Source organism: Dromiciops gliroides, chromosome 5, assembly GCF_019393635.1.
Source record: "Dromiciops gliroides isolate mDroGli1 chromosome 5, mDroGli1.pri, whole genome shotgun sequence".
Classification (NCBI taxonomy): domain Eukaryota; kingdom Metazoa; phylum Chordata; class Mammalia; order Microbiotheria; family Microbiotheriidae; genus Dromiciops; species Dromiciops gliroides.
In genome coordinates, this window is record NC_057865.1 from 45,653,520 (window position 1) to 45,671,435 (window position 17,916).

At 41.0% G+C, this 17,916-nt stretch overlaps 2 protein-coding genes across 3 annotated transcripts in view; both read right to left on the reverse strand.

Annotated features, from left to right (window-relative positions):
* LOC122729861 (myosin VIIA and Rab interacting protein) overlaps window positions 1-17,916 on the reverse strand; it is a 441,763-nt gene that overhangs the window by 336,008 nt on the left and 87,839 nt on the right. The gene's annotated exons all lie outside the window — the stretch shown is intronic.
* LOC122729806 (tricarboxylate transport protein, mitochondrial-like) lies at window positions 9,117-10,046 on the reverse strand. The gene has a single exon (XM_043968882.1). The coding sequence runs from the start codon at window positions 10,044-10,046 to the stop codon at window positions 9,117-9,119; it is 930 nt and encodes a 309-aa protein (XP_043824817.1).

Here is a 17,916-nt window from a genome sequence, read left to right on the forward strand (position 1 = left end):
AATATTCACTTTGAATTTAAATACAAAAAATTCCATGTTCACAGCACAAGGATTCAATATGAAACCATGAATCTCCATTTGTCACTGTTTACTTTTTTAAAATGATGTAATAAATACTACATATCATTTTCAAAACTACCCTGCTTTTCTGTGCTTCCTTCTGAGTTCTGTTTTGTTCTCTACTATGTATTTTGTGAGTGGTCTTAATGTTTCTATCTTAGTGTTTACCAGAGGGTAAAAGTTAGAAAGGGGAAATGACTGTGTCTGATTTGTTTTGTATAATATCACAATATACAAATATGTGATGGACCAAAGATTTGAGGGTACTCCTGGTATGGGAACCCCCTCCACTAATCCAAATCATATCCAGTCTAGGACTTAATTAATAAGTCCCTCTCAGGGAGCTCACCTTCTAACAGAGAAATAACACAAAGTAGTAGGGTCCAACTGTGGGGAAGATGAGGATGGAAAGTCCTGTGGGCCCTGACATACACAAACATAAAGCGAAAATCCCTAGTTTCCTTCAAAGTATTGCTACCTCCTGCATGAGGAATTCCTGGGTGGCCCAGTTATTAGTAATTGGTTCCTTCCTAAATCATTTTGTATGCTGAGAAAGAGACTAAAATGAACACACCTAAAATGACTCCATGATTCCACTGGTCAATATTTTTAAAAGAATGACACGATGGACATCAAAATATTGATAGTAGTGCTTTTGTGCTAGCAAATAACTGGAAATCAAGTAAATGCCCATTGATTGGAGCATGCTAAGCCAGTTGTGGTGCATGAATGTAATGGAGGCTATAAGAAATGACAAATACAATGAATCTAGAGAAGCATGGGAAGGTCTATGGACTCATGTTAAAGGGAATAAGCAGAATCTGGAAGACAAGATACACAATGAATACACAACTATGAAAGAAGAACAGCAAAATTGAAACAAAAGGCTACACAATTATGACTAAATGCACTACCCTAAAGGGATTCTACATCCTTCCCTTTCAGACATGGGGAATTATGAATGAAAATGAATGAAAAAGGGGCAGCTAGGTATCACAGTAGATAAAGCATCAGCCCTGGATTTGGGAAGACTTGAGTTCAAATCTAGCCTCAGACACTTGACACCTACTAGTTGTGTAACCCTGGGCAAGTCACTTACCCCCCATTGCCCTGCCCAAAAAATGAATGAAAAAAAAGAGTTATTAAGCACTTATAATGTGCCAAGCATTGTGCTAAGAGTTAATGATAGAAATCAGAAATCAAAGTGGTTCCCATTCTCAGAGAGCTCACCTTCTAACAGAGAAATAACACAAAGTAGAAGGGTCCAACTGTGGGGAAGATGAGGATGGAAAGTCCTGTGGGCCCTAAAGGTGAAGCTATAGAATATATTGCAAGCCTAGGTATTCCTTCGAGTTGATTAGTTGGTCAGATGGCAATACAAATGGAGTCTTGAGGGCATAATGGCAGGGCTGACTTTAAAACCCCATGAACCTCCATCTTATAAGAAAGAATTATAGTTGGTGCGTCCCTGCTCATCCAAGTAGAATGAATGAGCAAGCACATTCATTCAACAAGACGGTGGGGGTGTGTGGCTAATAATAGCAATGACTCATATTTCTATAATATTTTGAGATTTATATGTCATCATGGTAAATATCGGGGAGTACAAATATTAGTATTCCCTGCTGACTAATTGAGAAAAGAAACTTCAGAAAGATCAAGTAATTTGCATAGAATTAGACAGCTAATAGTGGGGAAGCTAGAAACTGGACATTTGGACCTACATCATTTGATTCAATGCTGACTTTATACCTTGAAATGATTATAGGCCAGGTGGCAGCTAGGTGGCACAGTGGAGCCTGGATTCAAGAGGGCCTGAGTTCAAATCCAGCCTCAGACACTTGATACTAGCTATGTAGCCCTGGGGAAGTCACTTAACCCTCATTGCCTGGCTCAAAAAAAAAAAAAAAATGATTACAGCCCAACAGAGAGGTGAAGGAATCAAGATGCAGAATGAGATACATATTTCTCGACATGGCAACATGGAAATACGTTTCGCTTGTCTCTTCATATTTATTATATGAGTTTACTTTATTTTTTTTCTTTTGTAAGTTATGGGGAAGTAGTAAGGAAAGAAAATCAATGCTTTTGAATTATGTCAAGTACATAAAATGAGATATTTGTAGAATATTTTGCAAATCTTAAAGCATTATATAAATGCTAGCTATTTTATTATTAATTTAAAAATAAAATTAAAATGATAGAATAATATATACGTTCCCCAGTTTTTGCCACTCTTCATTTTTTCAGCTCTGTTCATTTGAAGCTGCCAAATAAAGACCTATACTTCACCTCTCCTTGCTTTTACCCATTCTGCTGACAGCTTACTTCAAAGATGATGATGATAACAACAAAAATAATAATGGCTAATATTTATATATCACTTTGAGATTTGCAAAGCACTTTGTCCCATTTGATCCTCACAACAACTCTGTGAGATAGGTGTTATTATGATTTCCATTTTACATAAGAGGAAACTGAGGCAGAGGCTAAGTGATTTGCCCAGGGTCACACAGTTAGCAAGGGGCGGGGGATTGAACTCAGGTCTTCGCTCCAGCACCTGGAACAGCACTTAGTTAATATCTGTTGACTGATCCTGACTCCAGGCCCAGAGCCCTATAAACTGTGTCACTTAGCTGCCTTAGGATCCATTTTTGACTTAAGATGAGGTACTATATTATAATCAAGAGTGATCTGTACAGAATTTTGAAATCAGAGGCTAATTTGTATTAGAGAGGCAGTACGGGATGGCCTTGAAGACACAAAGAGCTGTGCACAGTGGGACCCTGGACAAGTTCCTTAACCTTATAGTACTCAAACAACTCTAAAACTTTTAGTTGCAGGTAAAGGGCTGACCCTCACTGGTAAAGGGAGTTTTCTCACCAGGAAGTTCCCAATTGTAATAAAATCACAGGTCCAGTGTCTGGTTCCTAAGTGGTATGATATAGATTGTGGGTATGGAACACTACAATAGATGGGTTTTTTCATTGCATTGGCAAGTATGGCTGAACTGTATGCGTGTGCGTGTGCATGTGCATGTGTGTGTGTGTGAGTGAGTGTTGTTATAAGGCATGACTCATTGGCTTCTCAAGGCCTGTGAGGTCTTTTCTTTTCCTCCTAACTCCTATTGGTTTGCCTTTTCCTGGACAGCATGGGCTTTGGAAAGGAAAAGGGACTCAGGGGAAGGCAAATTCTAGCATAGATAGTTACTGCCTTACATATACAAAGTGCTTTGTAAATTCTAAAGTACCACATAAATGCCAGGTATTATTTTTGTATCATAATTTACAATGACTATAATTACAAGTACTTTTATCAAGTTCAGTCCTCTTCAGCCCTCCTATCTGTCCCAATGGGAAAGGCCAGAGGCAGTCAGCCTTAGATAAAAGTCCCCCAAACCAATGCATGCATTGGAAATGGCTGGACAGAAAGAATTTATGTGTGTGTTGAGGGGTGGGGGGATGCTGAGTAGAGCTAAGCTGTTGACCTCTGTGTCAGAGTCAGCCAGGGCAGCAGAGTCCCTGCAACCCCAGGGCTTTGATCATGCTCATGAAGAAAGATCAGATAAGATGGGACAGCAGTGAGCATGTGCAGAGATCAGCTCTTTTATAATAGATGGATAAAACCCTGCAGGATTGTGCTGTTTAGAAACATGGACTGATTTTACTGACAATAGCAGGTTTCATCCTCTCCTTGCAGTGAGATAGAATCCGTTTGCTTTTCCTCATCTAAACATCCAAGTTCAGACTCTTAAGGTGAGATTTTTTTAGTCCCACTGCCCCAGGATGAAATAGTGCCTCATGACCTCTCCTGAGTCAAAATCTCATTGCCTAAGGAATGGGCTATAAATTGCAAATATTCCACAAGGGAAAACCGGAAGGGAAGGGAAGGGGATTTCTTACCAGATCCAGGACCACGTCTTTCCCTAACATAGATTGTTTAAAGATAAAAATCCTTTATCCAAATCTGTTGTTACCTACAATAGTGGTAGAAACACAAAATGTTATTGCTGGATGGGACCTTAGTGAGTGGCTAGTTCAATGTTTTAGAAATGAGGTAAATGAGGGCCCAGAGAGGTTAATGAATTGCACAAGTTGTTTAGTCATTTTCAGTTGTGTCCAACTCTTTGTGACTCCATTTTGGGGTTTTCTTGGCAAAGATACTGGAGTGGATAAAACTCATATAGATAAGGACACTAAGGCAAACAAGGTTGAGTGACTTGCCCAGGGTTGAACAACTAGTAAGTGTCTGAGGCCAGATTTGAACTCTGGAAGATGGGTCTCACTGATTCCAAGCCTATCTCACTTCCTAACTGCCCCAAATTGCACAAGATCACAGAGCTAATAACAGAAACAGTGTAATGGAAAGAGTGATGCTTAGGTGTCTATTGTCCAATGGATATGGACCGGTCCAGGTGGAATTTTGGCAGACCCCACCCATAAACACAGTTATCAGTCAGTGGTCCAGTTAGGACACTCTAGCTGGTATAAAAACCCCAATGTTTTAAGGTTCACACTGGTCCCTAGCTTAGGTTGGCTTTTGGTATGATTTCCTTCTTTTCTCTTACTATGAATGCATCCAATCATTGTTACATATTTAGAGCAGAGTGACCTAGATTCAGAGTAATAAGACATACCCTAATGTACTACATAAAGGTGAATTTCCATCATCAACATCATCATTAGAATTCGTGTCTCCAACTGTGCATACTTTTTGACCCAACAATACCACTACTAGGTCTATATCCATAAAAAAGGAAAAGGACCCATATATACAAAAAATATATAGCTGCTCTTTTTGTAGTGGCAAAGATTTGGAAATTGAGGGGATGCCCATCAATTGGGGAATGGCTGAACAAGTTGTGGTATATAAATGTAATGGAATACTACTGTGCTATAAGAAATGATGAGAAGGGGAGGCAGAGCCAAGATGGCAGAGAGAAGCCAGAAAGTTGCCTGAGTTCTCCTTTGGTTCCCTCAAAAAGAACATTAAATCAAGACTCTAAATGGATTCTGAAACTACAGAACCTACAAAAAGACAGAGAGACACAATCTTCCAACCTGAGACAATTTAGAAGACTTCAGGAAAGGTCAGTCTCACACGGGCAAAAGGGGAGTGCAGCATACCTCAGCACAGTGTAGCATGGAGGGGGTTGGGACAAGTCAGCAGGAAGCTCTAGGCCACAGCCGAGCAACTGAGGCCCCTTGATCCTGGCTCAGCAAGATGGTGGTGCAGCAGGATAGTGGTGCAATGCACCAGCTGAGAGGGCAGGCTGCCAGCTAGAAGGCTACCCACAGGAGAGGCACAACCAGGCCTAGCCATCCCAGCATGCCAGGAGCAAGCGCAGAGAGCAAACCCAGGGTGGTGAGAAATCCGCAAGCCATAGAGGCCTCAGAGTAGAAAGCCAGTGACACAGCCCCTACCTCCCAACACAAGAAGTTTGAAACAGTGGCCTTGGTGCCCCAGGAGCAGACCTCAACTTTTTAAAAAATAAACTGCAATATGAGTAAGAAACAAAAAAGAGCTCTTACCATTGAGAGCTTCTATGTCAACAAGGAAGAGGCAAACATAAACTCAGATGAGGACAATACTCTCAAATTGCCTACATGTGAAGCCTCAAGAGGCAAGATAAATTGGTCTCAAGACCAAAAATCCCTCTTGGAAGGGCTCAAAAAGGATTTAAAAAATCAATTGGGAGAGGTAGAAGAAAAAATGGGGAGAAAAATGAAAGCAACACAAGAAAATTATGAAAAAAGAATCAGCAGCTTGGAAAAAGAAGCACAAAGATTGATTGAAGAAAAAAATTCCTTAAAAAATTCATTTGGCCAAATGGAAAAGGAGGTGCATAATCTGACTGAAGAAAACAATGCCTTAAAAATTTGAATTGGACAGTTGGAAACCAGGAATCAGTCAAACAGAATCAAAGGAGTGAAAAAACAAGAAAATGTGAAATACCTCATTGGAAAGACAACTGACCTGGAAAATAGAGGCAGGAGAGATAATTTGAGAATTATTAGACTACCTGAAAGCCATGATCAGAAAGAGTCTAGACACCATATTCCAGGAAATTATCAATGAGAACTGCCCTAATATTATAGAATCAGAGGATAAAATTGTCATTGAAAGAATCCACCGATCACCTCCTGAAAGAGACCTCAAAAGGAAAACTCCAAGAAATATTGTAGCCAAATTCCAAAATTATCAGGTGAAGGGGAAAATACTCCAAGCAGCCAGAAAGAAGCAATTTAAATATCATGGAGCCACAGTCAGGACCTGGCAGCTTCAACATTAAAGGATCACAAGGCTTGAAATATGATATTCCAGAAGGTAAAGGAGCTTGGATTGCAGCCAAGAATCTATTACCCAGCAAAACTGATCATTCTCTTTCAGGGGAAAAGATGGACATTTGATGAAATAGGGGACTTTCAAAGTTTCCTGATGAAAATTTGATCTTAACATACAAGACTCAAGAAAAATTTAAAAAGGTAAACAGAAATGATGAGAAGGCAGATTTCAATAAAAACTGGATTTACATAAACTGATGCTGAGTGAACTGATCTAACCAAGAGAACACTGTACACAGTAACAACATTGTGTAATGATCGACTGTAATAGACTTAGCTCTTCTCAGCAATACAATGTTCTCCATATCCAGAAAAAGAACTATGGAGTCTGAATGCAGACTGAAGCATACTATTTTCACTTTTTTGTTCTTTTGAGGTTTTTTTTGGTTTCTTCTTGTATTTTGTTTTCCTTTTGTTCTGATTATTCTCTCACAACATGATTAATGTGGAAATATGTTTAACATGATTGTAATGTATAACCTATATTAGATTGCTTGCTGGTTTCAGGAGAGGAGAGGCAAGGGAGAGCGGGAGAAAAATTTGGAACTCAAAATCTTACGAAATTGAATGCTAAAAACTATCTGTACATGTGATTGGGAAAGCATAAAATAAAATACTATTTTTTAAAAAAGAATTCATGTCTCCAGATTACAAGTGAAGTGTTCATGACCTTAAGTCACAAAACTTTCTCTCACTTATTTCCTCATGTAATTAATTGCCCCAAAGCAAATTAGGCCAACAAAAAATTTCAATACTTCTCACTACCTCCCCACAACAGGCCTTGCAAATCCAGGGGAGCCCAGGTTATTCTAGAAAGACAAAAAATTTCCTAAGGTCCCACAATATAGGCCTCTACTTCTTTCTCTTTCCTGATCCCCAGTAATCTAGCCAGATACTAATATCTGTCTCTGGTCTTTATCATTACAAATAAAACCCTGTTGAAGAGTGAATAAGCAAGGAAATAATACATTTAGTAGCTTATGTAGAAGCTCGATGTTTTTTTCAAGTACAGAAAATATTTATTGGAACAAACAGAGCTATGCAGGTAAATCTTGAGCACCTTAGAGTGAACCAATTAAACAGCAACCAGTGAATCAGGTAGCTGAAATAAGACATCTTGGGCTGGCTGGCCAAATGTCAAATCCTTTAAGTAATCAGACCCACTTTCTAAATGGAATTAGCAGCAAAAAAATTAAAACGATTTTTCATTCACTGAAGAGAGACTATGGATGCTTGAGGGGGAAAATGCATTTACTGCTATTCTCAGTGAGGAAAAGAGAGTTGAAACAAAAAAATAAAATAAAATAAAATTGAGAAATGAATTTGACCTTGTATGTCAGAGTCAACATGTTTCTGGAACATTTGACCACATCGTTTTTCTGCTAACGAATGGTAAGAAGTTGATAGCAATTTAAATCTATCATTATAGTGTGTATGTAATACAGTCTCCAGCAGTGAAAGCACTGCTAACACCACAATTTTACAATTACCTACCAGACCCCATGATCATAAACAATTTTCTTCTTAAAAATCCCAACCCTCAAAGTTCTTGAATTTAAAATTTAAAACTTGGGTCACATTTACACAGGTGAAAAAGTGCATATCCCTAAACAGAGCCCTCAATTCAAACCAACAAAGCCAACTCTCATTCCCACCCATCCCAATTTTTCTCTGGAAATAAGGAAACTGACAATTACTTCTATTCCTTTAAAAAGTAGATAGCTTCCTTTGGATTTCAAAAAATGGAGAAGTAGGTTCAAGTGTAGCTATTACTTTTTTATTTTTATTTTTGGCATTGACACCAGTTTTCCGGTTTATTCTGTTATCTGGGTGTGTTTGGAAAACCTGAGAGCATGGCAGCAAGTGGGTTTGGGGTTGAAGATCCAGGCTCCGAAATAGGGGTCTGTCCTGTTTGGGCTGCAGACCCTATCTGCTTCCCCCCTATTCCCCCCACCCCCAGCACAAACACAGACCTTGGTCCCATGACGTGTGGCTTGACCTGGCCCCCTCCAACCCAGAGCGATAGGGACTCCCACAGGCCCAGGATAAGAGCACCGATGGCTTTGGGGGCTATCCAGTGAGGCTGGACCCCCAAGGTAGCTTTGGAGTGTGGAGTTGTGAGGAGGGGGCTGGGATCTCTCTCTCTTTGTGGCCTAAACAAGGCCCAGGAAAAGAGAAGGTTGGGTCCTGGGAAGCATCCCCAATCTCTGCCAGGCATAGGCATACCCCATTTACTTGGGGGGAGACCCCTGCCTCCACCAAAGGGAAGCCTGTAGAGTAAAAGGCATGGAGTTATTGGTGGTTGTGGAAGATGGGGGTAGAGCCAGCAGTGAACACACACACACCAGACACAAACAGAATACATGGAACACACAAGTCAGACACGACAGAAAACACTGAACTAGATTTGTTTGGCACAAGTCACACTGGAATCATGAGAACCCTTTCCCTAGGATGTCTTGGAAGAATGATGGGGCACCAGGGGGCAAAGAGAAGCAGGGCAGAAGCCAAAGGGTGGGTGTATTAAGGCCGGCCCAGCTGAGCCTCCGCTTCTCGGGGAAGCCCGGGGCCCTGGCCGCCCAGGAGCAGGGACGAGGCTCTGGGGAATAGGTTAAGTGTGGGTAGGCCTCGGATCGGCCCAACACGCCTCCGGCCTCTCGTCCTCCCCAGGCCAGTCCATTGGGCCTCAGGGCCCTCCAGCCACTTCGCACTTCAGTCCGTCTTCCAGATTTTGTTGAGAAACTTGACCACTTCGTCATAGATGATAAAGACGATGGCCACGTCCATGCAAACCCGGGTCAGGCGGGGCACAGTGCCCTTGTAGAAGGCCTTGGGCCCCTCGTGCTTCAGGATCTGGTAGCTGCAGTGCCAGGTGCTCCTGTACCTGTGGGCCTCCAAGCCCTGCATCCGGGTCTTGATCACATCCAGCGGCGCGTTTCCGAAGACGCTGGCCGCACCGGCCATGGCCCCGAACACCCCGGTGACAACGGGGTTCATGGGCTTGTTGGGGTCATCTCCCCGGTACCAGTTGCGGAGGGAGATCATGACGAAGAAGCGGATGGCCTGGTTGGAGCCCTGCTTCAGCACCGTGGCTGTGAGGCCCTGGTAGATGCCCTTCAGGCCCTGCTCCTGGACGATGGTCCTCACGCCGTGGAAGAAGCTCCCGTACCTGGGCCGGGCCAAGCACTGGTCGTGGATCAGCTTCACCTTGATGGTCTCCATGGGGCACACGACCACCATGGCCTCGACCACGCCGGCCCCCAGCCCGCAGAGCAGCCCTCGGGGGGCGTTCAGCCGGCCCTGGGCGTCCTTCATGCGGTTACTGAGAAACTCGAACATGCCAAACCTGACGGCTACCTTGGGGATGGAGCCGCACAGCAGGGAGCCCAAGCCGCGGTAGAGGCCCAGGACCCCGTGGCTGCGAACCGTCTGCAGCACACAGTCCGCAATGCCGCGGTAGCGAGGGGGGTTGGCCTTCTCGTCCAGCTGCAGCTGCGTCTTCACATACTCTGTGGGGAAGGTGATACAAATCTCGATGCCTCCGGCCAAGCCGCCCGCCAGAATGGCCTTCCCGGGGTGCGTGAGCTTGGCTCTGCCGGGGGTGCTGGCGGTGGCCAGCGAGCGGCCGGGGGCCGGGCTCATGATCGACCGTGGACGGACCCCCGCACTGACCCTGGGCTCTGCGTTCTGTGCTCCCGCTGCGGGACCGAAGCTGCTGTTCCTTTAAGGTCCAAATGGCCTTTCACCTTAAGCAGGATTCACCGTTAATTACTGGTATCTTACTTAGGAAGCGACAGACCCAATCCAAGCAGAATATCATCACTAAGTTATCATTTTCCCTCTAGACATAAAGGCATATCCCTATCACCTGAGCAAATGAGACATTAAAAATGAATTCATGGCAAAGCGGCGTTTCCTAAAGCGGGAGCTTCAAGTCTTTGGGGGAACCTTTGTGGAAAATGGTAAAATCAATTATTAGACAGAGGTAAAAAGGTGAAAGAGGGCGGCTGGAGTCCGGTGGTGCATAGAGTGCTAGGATGGAGTCCGGAAGCTCTGAATTTGAATTTGGCCTCAGATATTTAGTAAGCTGTGTGGTCCTCAGCAAGTTGTTTAACCTCTGTTTGCCTCAGTTTCCTCATCTGTAAAATGGGGATAATAATCACCCCTACCTCCCTGGGTGGTTGTGAGGACCAAATGAGATAATAATTGGAAAGCACTCAGCACAATACCTGGCAGAGAGTAAGCACTATATAAATTTTAGCTGTCATCATTATTAAACAATATTTGCCTTCAGCTCTCCTGGTCCATCTTACCCACTCTACCCATACTGCCCTAGAAAAGGTTATTTCTGTTTAAATTGCTTTCTGTAGGCTCTAGCCCAGTCTCATAAGTGTTAGGAAACAACATTATTTGATGGCAGAGAGCATAGCTTTCTATAGTTTAAATGGTCCATTTGAAAAATGATGTTCGAGGTAAAAAGGTCAAGTAAACTCTAGCCCTAATGGATTCCTGACCTTAGCACGTCCTCCCTTTATCAGTGTGGACAGATTTTTAAATTATAAATTATCTGAGGGAAATGACTCTTTTGATACTACCCTACCCACAGAAGTCTGTCCTCTCCAGTGGAAAAAAAAAAATCAAGAGACATTCCTGAAATGGTACAAATGTGAAAAGTGGCCCTTAATTTTGACCCTGGATGCAATGTCCCATGTTTCTTAAGCTTGGTCTTCCTGAGTTTGATCTGAGGGAGCCTGCCAAAGAAACACTTGAACTCTCATTGTAGTAGGAGTACTTAGAAAAATATTTATACAGTTGGACATGGTTAAAGGAAGAGGAAAGGGCTGTATTCAAACGATTATGAAGCCTTCTTAATTAAAAGAAGTTTAACAACAAGTATTTATTCCTTCTGCCAAGTTCTCCTGGTCATGGCATTCATCATCCTAAAAGAGTGTGTTTTGGTTTTTTCTGCTGCAACATTTTCTTTCTGCCTAAAATGGAAGGGGAACAGCCCCAGTAGAAAGAACATTGGATAGAGTCTGAGGACCTGGGTTCGAGTATTGACTTTGCTGCTTATAACCTATGTGACTTTGGGCAAGTCACTTAAATTCTCTGAAGCTTAGTTTACCCCTCCATAAAATGGGGAGGTAATGCTAATTATAATACAATCATACAGATCAAATGGAAGTGTTATATAGAGTACTATATAAATGTGAGCTCCTATTAGTTTTGCAACTTAAACAGTGTCCCAAAACTTTTAGCAGAATTTTAACAGCTTGAACAGCTTAAGACCCTGCACTTCCTATAATTTAAATTAAATCCTAAAATAATTTAAATTATCTATTATATCAATGGTATGTGAACGCCCCGCATTCACCGATGCAAGGGAAACTCCTGTATGAACCAGGAGATGGTTTTCTTGAGTTATCAGGATCACAGAAGAATCTATTACCTATTGGCTCCCCTTTTAGGTAATGAAACTCTTCAAGGTTATGGAGACTGGGCAGGTCCTCAGACAAAAGACTTTGCTGGAATTCATATTCAAGGCCTTTTCAACTTGGCAGGATCAGGAAGAGATTGGACTCTGGCTGAAACCGTCTTTAAGGTCACCTCCGAAGCACAATGAAGTATTGAAGGCAAATATTGTTTAATAATGATGACAGCTAAAATTTATATAGTGCTTACTCTCTGCCAGGTATTGTGCTGAGTGCTTTCCAATTATTATCTCATTTGGTCCTCACAACCACCCAGGGAGGTAGGGGTGATTATTATCCCCATTTTACAGATGAGGAAACTGAGGCAAACAGAGGTTAAACAACTTGCTGAGGACCACACAGCTTACTAAGCATCGGCAGCCATGTCATTACTATTCAGTCATGTGATTCTGTTGGCATAGGAGATCCTAGATAAGGGAATTTCTCTCTACCCATAGGCATCAGGAACTGTGCCGTTATTGATAATCTATAAATTGCATAGGGCCACTGAGGGTTTCAATAACTTGGCCAGGGTCAGCTAGCCAGTATATGTCAGCAGCAGGACAGTCTTCCTCACTCTGAATCAAGTCCTCTAACCACTAAACCAATTCTAATAATAATAAATCAATAACATATGGTTGTTTTAAAAATGGACCCTTATTTATGTGAGTTACATATGTCCAAATCTAAAAGCCAGGAAATTGCTATCATTTATTCTCACAGAGTCTCAGTCTCCTTGTAATAAGACTGATAATTCACCAATATTGAAATGAAACTCCATTGGCAAAATGGGAAAGAACCAGTAAGTGCAAATCCTTTGAAGTCCAAAGTTACCAAAAGGGTTTGATGTTCTGCTGGGCCCATGAGTTGCCATGTTGGTGGTCTATGCTAATCCAAGCAGTTTTTAAAAATTAGTTTTCAGTATTGCCTTTATATGGACTTTCTTTTGCAAAATTAGACAATGAGATAACACACATCAGCACCCCTGAGATGACCAGGCTCAATGTTCAACCTTGATGCTGGATAGATGTGCCATTCCTCAAAATGACTATTTTCCACATTGGCTCTTGGATTCTCAGGTTTGGAGCTTAATAGCTACCTCTATCCCCTTTTAGTGTTAGGCAAACATTTATCTCTGGGTATGGATATACGGGCTGTTTAAGAGCCATTCCTAGATGATCTGCAACAGTATTTTCCATCTAAGACAAATGCCTGGAACGAAAAGGCCAGAACTTTTTCTTTATTAATTGACAGGATAAGAATAGTACCATTAAAAGAAAAAAAAACATCCACCAAAACCATTATAGAAACTGGAAAATAAGTTTATTTATTTATTTATTTGGTGAGGCACTTGGGGTTAAATGACTTGCCCAGGGTCACCCAGCGAGTGTCAAATGTCTGAGGCCGAATTTGAACTCAGGTCCTCCTGACTCCAGGGCCAGTGCTTTATCCACTGCACCACCTAGCTGCTCCTGAAATGAAGTTAATTTTTGTCGAATCAGATCGTGACCCTCAGAATTTGACAACTTCTTTAGAGAGTTTTAAATGAAGAGTTACCACCACTGTAATCTCTACGATTCTAAAAGTATTGTCAGAGTTTAGACTTTCTTTGAGGCTCTGAAGTGGTGATACTCTCATTCAGACAGAGGTTGGGGACTGATCTGCACACCAGAGGGCTGGGCCTCAAGCAAATCTAATCAGTGGCGGTGTTGGAGAAAGAGCAATGGATCCGAGAGCAAAGGAGTTGGATTCCTAAGCTGGCTCCCTGATCTACCACTTTGTCCCATAACTCCTCTGAATCTCGGTTTTTTTTATCTATAAAATAGGGATAATGAGACTTGCCCTAGCTAGCTCACAGAATTTTGCTGAAAACTGCAAAATGATTTCTATGCATGAGCTATCACAGCTAGAGCTAATAAAATAATTCAGAACCAAACCCTTGAGATTTGGAGATAGTCAGGCAATGCTGAGAGATGAGGCATGTCATCACTCTTCAGACATATAGACACCTTGTTCTGTCTCTATTACCTCCAGTTCTCCTTGCTGTTTTTTACTTTGGTCACAGCTCATTTCTATAGGGTTCTTAAGAAGGTTTCATCCCTCTTAATCAGGCCTCCCTTTACAGTCAGCTAAGAAACTAAATGGAAGACCAGAGTTCAAATCTTGTCTCTGATATTTAGTAACTATGTGACCCTGGGCAAATTCCTCATTTTTCAGTTGGAAGTCCTCTTCTGAACCAGATTGGCAAGTCTCTCAGACAAATTAATTCTCCTAAGCTATCATTATCTTCATTTTGTCACTGGCCAGGAGCCCAGAATTCCAATATCTCAAGTAGTTTGGGAATGATTTGTTCTTAAGTCACAATAGGGTTTTGCTTTTTTTTTTTTTTTTTTTGGTACCTCCCTAGAATTTTTTGATTTGGAGCTGAAAAGAACCTTAGAGATAATCTAGTCCAATCAGCTCATTTTATAGCCAAGAACACTAAGGACAAGAGAGAATAAATGACTTATATAAAATTTTTATATTATCTTAACTTATGTGACATTCTGGATTAACCATCTTGGTTACAATTTCTTTTAGAAGAGGAGATATCTTTTAATCCTGAACCTGCATAAAAAACAAATTTCATGGCTTGAGAGAAAAAGTATTGTATTACACTGTGAAGATTCTATAGTGTTCTCTCTGTCTTTGCCTCTCCGTCTCTCTCTTTCCCTGTGCCTATGAATCTGTCACTCCATGTGTCTCTGTCTCTGATTCTGTCTCTGTCTCTCTGTCTCTGTCTCTCTTACATGGTCACTAGATTGGGACACAGCAAAGCATCCAGCATACCCTTCCATGACATCCTTAAGAAGGGCATTTGTACTCAACAATAATGAGTTAAATGGGATTAAGAACCTGGGCAAGGCTTGAAGCCATAGAACAAGCAACTCAACTGAAGCCAAAGTGCCTGTTTCAAATACTTCATGCTCCTAGTTCCATGAGTTTTTTATTTTTTTTTCGCTATAACCCTACTAGGAGTCTCAACCTCCGCAACTCAGTTTTGTCCCAGGCTCTGACCTTGAATTGCTTAGGATTCCTTTTGGCCACAGTTTTAAATTTCTCATGTCCCTTCCAATTTGGCAATATTTCTTGACTTGCTACAGTCGCCGTCAGATTTTTACTTAATAAGTAGAGTAACTTTCTAAGAATTTAGAGCTGCCTCACAATGCCACTGACAGTAAAATAATGAGATAAAAACCTCTAAACTGAGGCTATAAGGCGACTCATCAGAGATGCCCGCAATGAGTTTCTACACTGAGAGAGGTTGGGGCATTGCTATGCAATGATTCTGTTAAGTACTTGTTCCAAAGCAAGGCCAACTTCATTAGTTCCAAACAATGCAATCCAGCAAACATTTATTAAGTTGATCTTAACGCCAAGGTTCTTTGCTAGGCCCTTAAACCAAGTTAAAAAGAGAAATAGTCCTTGTTCTCAAGGAACTTAACATTCTAATTATCAAACTTTGGCTTCTTCTCTCACAGGGCAACCCTCCTAATTCAACAGCTCTCATTGTCTGGGCTATTGCAGTAGCCTTCTAACTGTTCTCCCTGCTTCAAGATTCTCTCCTCTCCAATCCATCTTCTACTCATCTGCCAAAGTGATATTCCCAAAGCACAGGTTTGACTTCGTCATGCCCCGGCTGAATAAACTCCCATGGTGTACCATTGCTTCTAGAATAAAATACAACCCCCTCTTCTTGGCATTTAAAGCTTAGGGCACCCTGGCTACAATGCTATTATACAATTCTCCCTTTTATAAAATCTTTAAAAACTCTAGTCAAACTGACCAGAAAATGGTTGTTTTATGTAATATTTGTTAAAAAAAGAAAAAACATTAAAAATGTTTAAAAATGTGGGGCGGCTAGGTGGCGCAGTGGATAAAGCACCGGCCCTGGATTCAGGAGTACCTGAGTTCAAGTCCAGTCTCAGACACTTGACACTTACTAGCTGTGTGACCCTGGGCAAGTCACTTAACCCCCATTGCCCCGCAAAAAAAAAAATGTTTAAAAATTAAAAAATAAAATATTTGTTGGGTTTTTCTTGTTGCTGTTGTCCTGTTTCTGTTTTTATTCTTGAACATCCTTGGGATGACTTTGTTGAGTTAGATATTTTGATAAGCTTTGTTTAAATTGGTTTTGGCTTCCCTTGCTTCTCTTAGCTTTATGAGAAGATATGGCTCATAACTGCCTTCTCATCCTTCTTCATAAGATTTTAAAAAGAAGTTTGTAATCTTTCCCATTGTAGCAGCCCCAGGCAGGCAGCCACCTCTCTCCATCTGACTAGTCAGTCAGATGTTTGCTGAAAAAAGATACTTTTTCAGGGGTCTTTTGGTCTTCTTGTGGTGGCAATTAATTTATATTGCTTCAGCTTCAAGAGAAAAATGATTAGAGTTGGTGGCAATGTCATTTTTATCTATTTCTCATACTTAACTTTCAGTTATTTGTTCTTCATTTGCAGATGAGGAAGAAACAGAGGCACGGGAAATTTATCTACTTTGCTTTGCTTTGTGTCATGGAATGAGTAAGGGAACAGATTCAGTATTTGAAGTCGAGGATCTCTTGATTACATGTCCAAGAGTCTTTACATTGTATTGACCTCAGGGGAAGACCTTGGAGAATGAAGGGAATTTAGTATTGCTACCTCCTACCACTGAATAAATCTAAGAGGCTTATTTGGTGGTGGAGAACATAGTTTTGCTTTGTTGTTGTTTTTGCTTATTTGTTTTTGATTTGTTGTTTTTCTGGGCTGAATATCATGTATTTTCTTGGCATAGCTTACAAGCCATATCCTCCACCCCCAAGGAACAGATTTCTTTTATATCCACATACTGTGCCATCAAAGCAACTTCTAGAAAAGGGGATCCCCAACTAGGAACAGCTCAAGTTTAACCTGGGGTGAGCTCCCCAGGTATGACCTATTCTGAACTGAATTCCCAGGAATTTCCTTAGATTAGAGAACAAAATAAGCAAAATAGGGGTTATTCCTAAAAGTCTGGAGAAACTTTCCCAGTTCAGAGATTCAGGGTCCAATTGATAACGTAGACAGCATCTGCATGGCTTTTATATGTGTCAACATATTATAGAATCAACTATTCAAGCATACTACTTATTAGTCAAATATTGAAGTTTGTTTTCTAACTACGTGAGTTTAAAAGTTATCTCTTTAAAAAAGAAACAACCGACAGCTAACCAAATGAAAATAAAGAAAATTTCAAAATTTACCAGTCATTTGTCCTCTTTGCACCTTAGTTTCTCTGCCGGTAAAATGAAGGATTTAGACTAAAAACCTCAATTATCTACCTCGTTAATTATTAGACTAAAAATTATCTATAAGATCCTTTCAATTTCTAAATCCCATTATTATGGTGATAAGAATTAAAGATTAATATGTAATATGCAGACTTATTAGAAAACAAACCATACTAAAGAATAAAAATTATGTTTTCCTCCAAGTTACATGACCAAGAAACTATAAAAGGACAAATTCAAAAATGAATATGACAGGGGCAGCTAGGTGGCACAATGGATAGAGCACCGGCACTGGAGTCAGGAGGACCTGAATTCAAATTCAGCCTAGACACTTGACACTGGCTGTGTGACCCTGGGCAAGTCACTTAACCCCCATTACCCCACCAAAAAAACAAAACCAAAAAAAAAAATGAATATGACATAGCTCAATTTGTTTATAATTGAATATTTACCCTATTTTATGAGAAAGGAATAACTGGTATTCCCCACTACTCACATTTCAGGAGGGAACATAGTAAAGTTGGAGTCAGGACTCTAGCAAGTCCTAGCTCTGTCATTATTCTCCATGTGACTCTGAGTTAATTACTGAAGCTCTCTGGATCTCAGTTTCCACATTAGTGAAATGATCAATTTGAACTAAATGATGTCTTTGGCCCTTCCAGCTATAAATCTATGATCTTAATGGCTTTTCAAGAAGTCACATGTAAAATTAAACAAGAGCAGATCAAAGCATAATAAATTAAAGCAAATAGCC

What these genes read in the sequence shown, in the direction of transcription:
- LOC122729806 (XM_043968882.1), bottom strand. Translation starts at nt 10,046, where the DNA reads ATGAGCCCGGCCCCCGGCCGCTCGCTGGCCACCGCCAGCACCCCCGGC.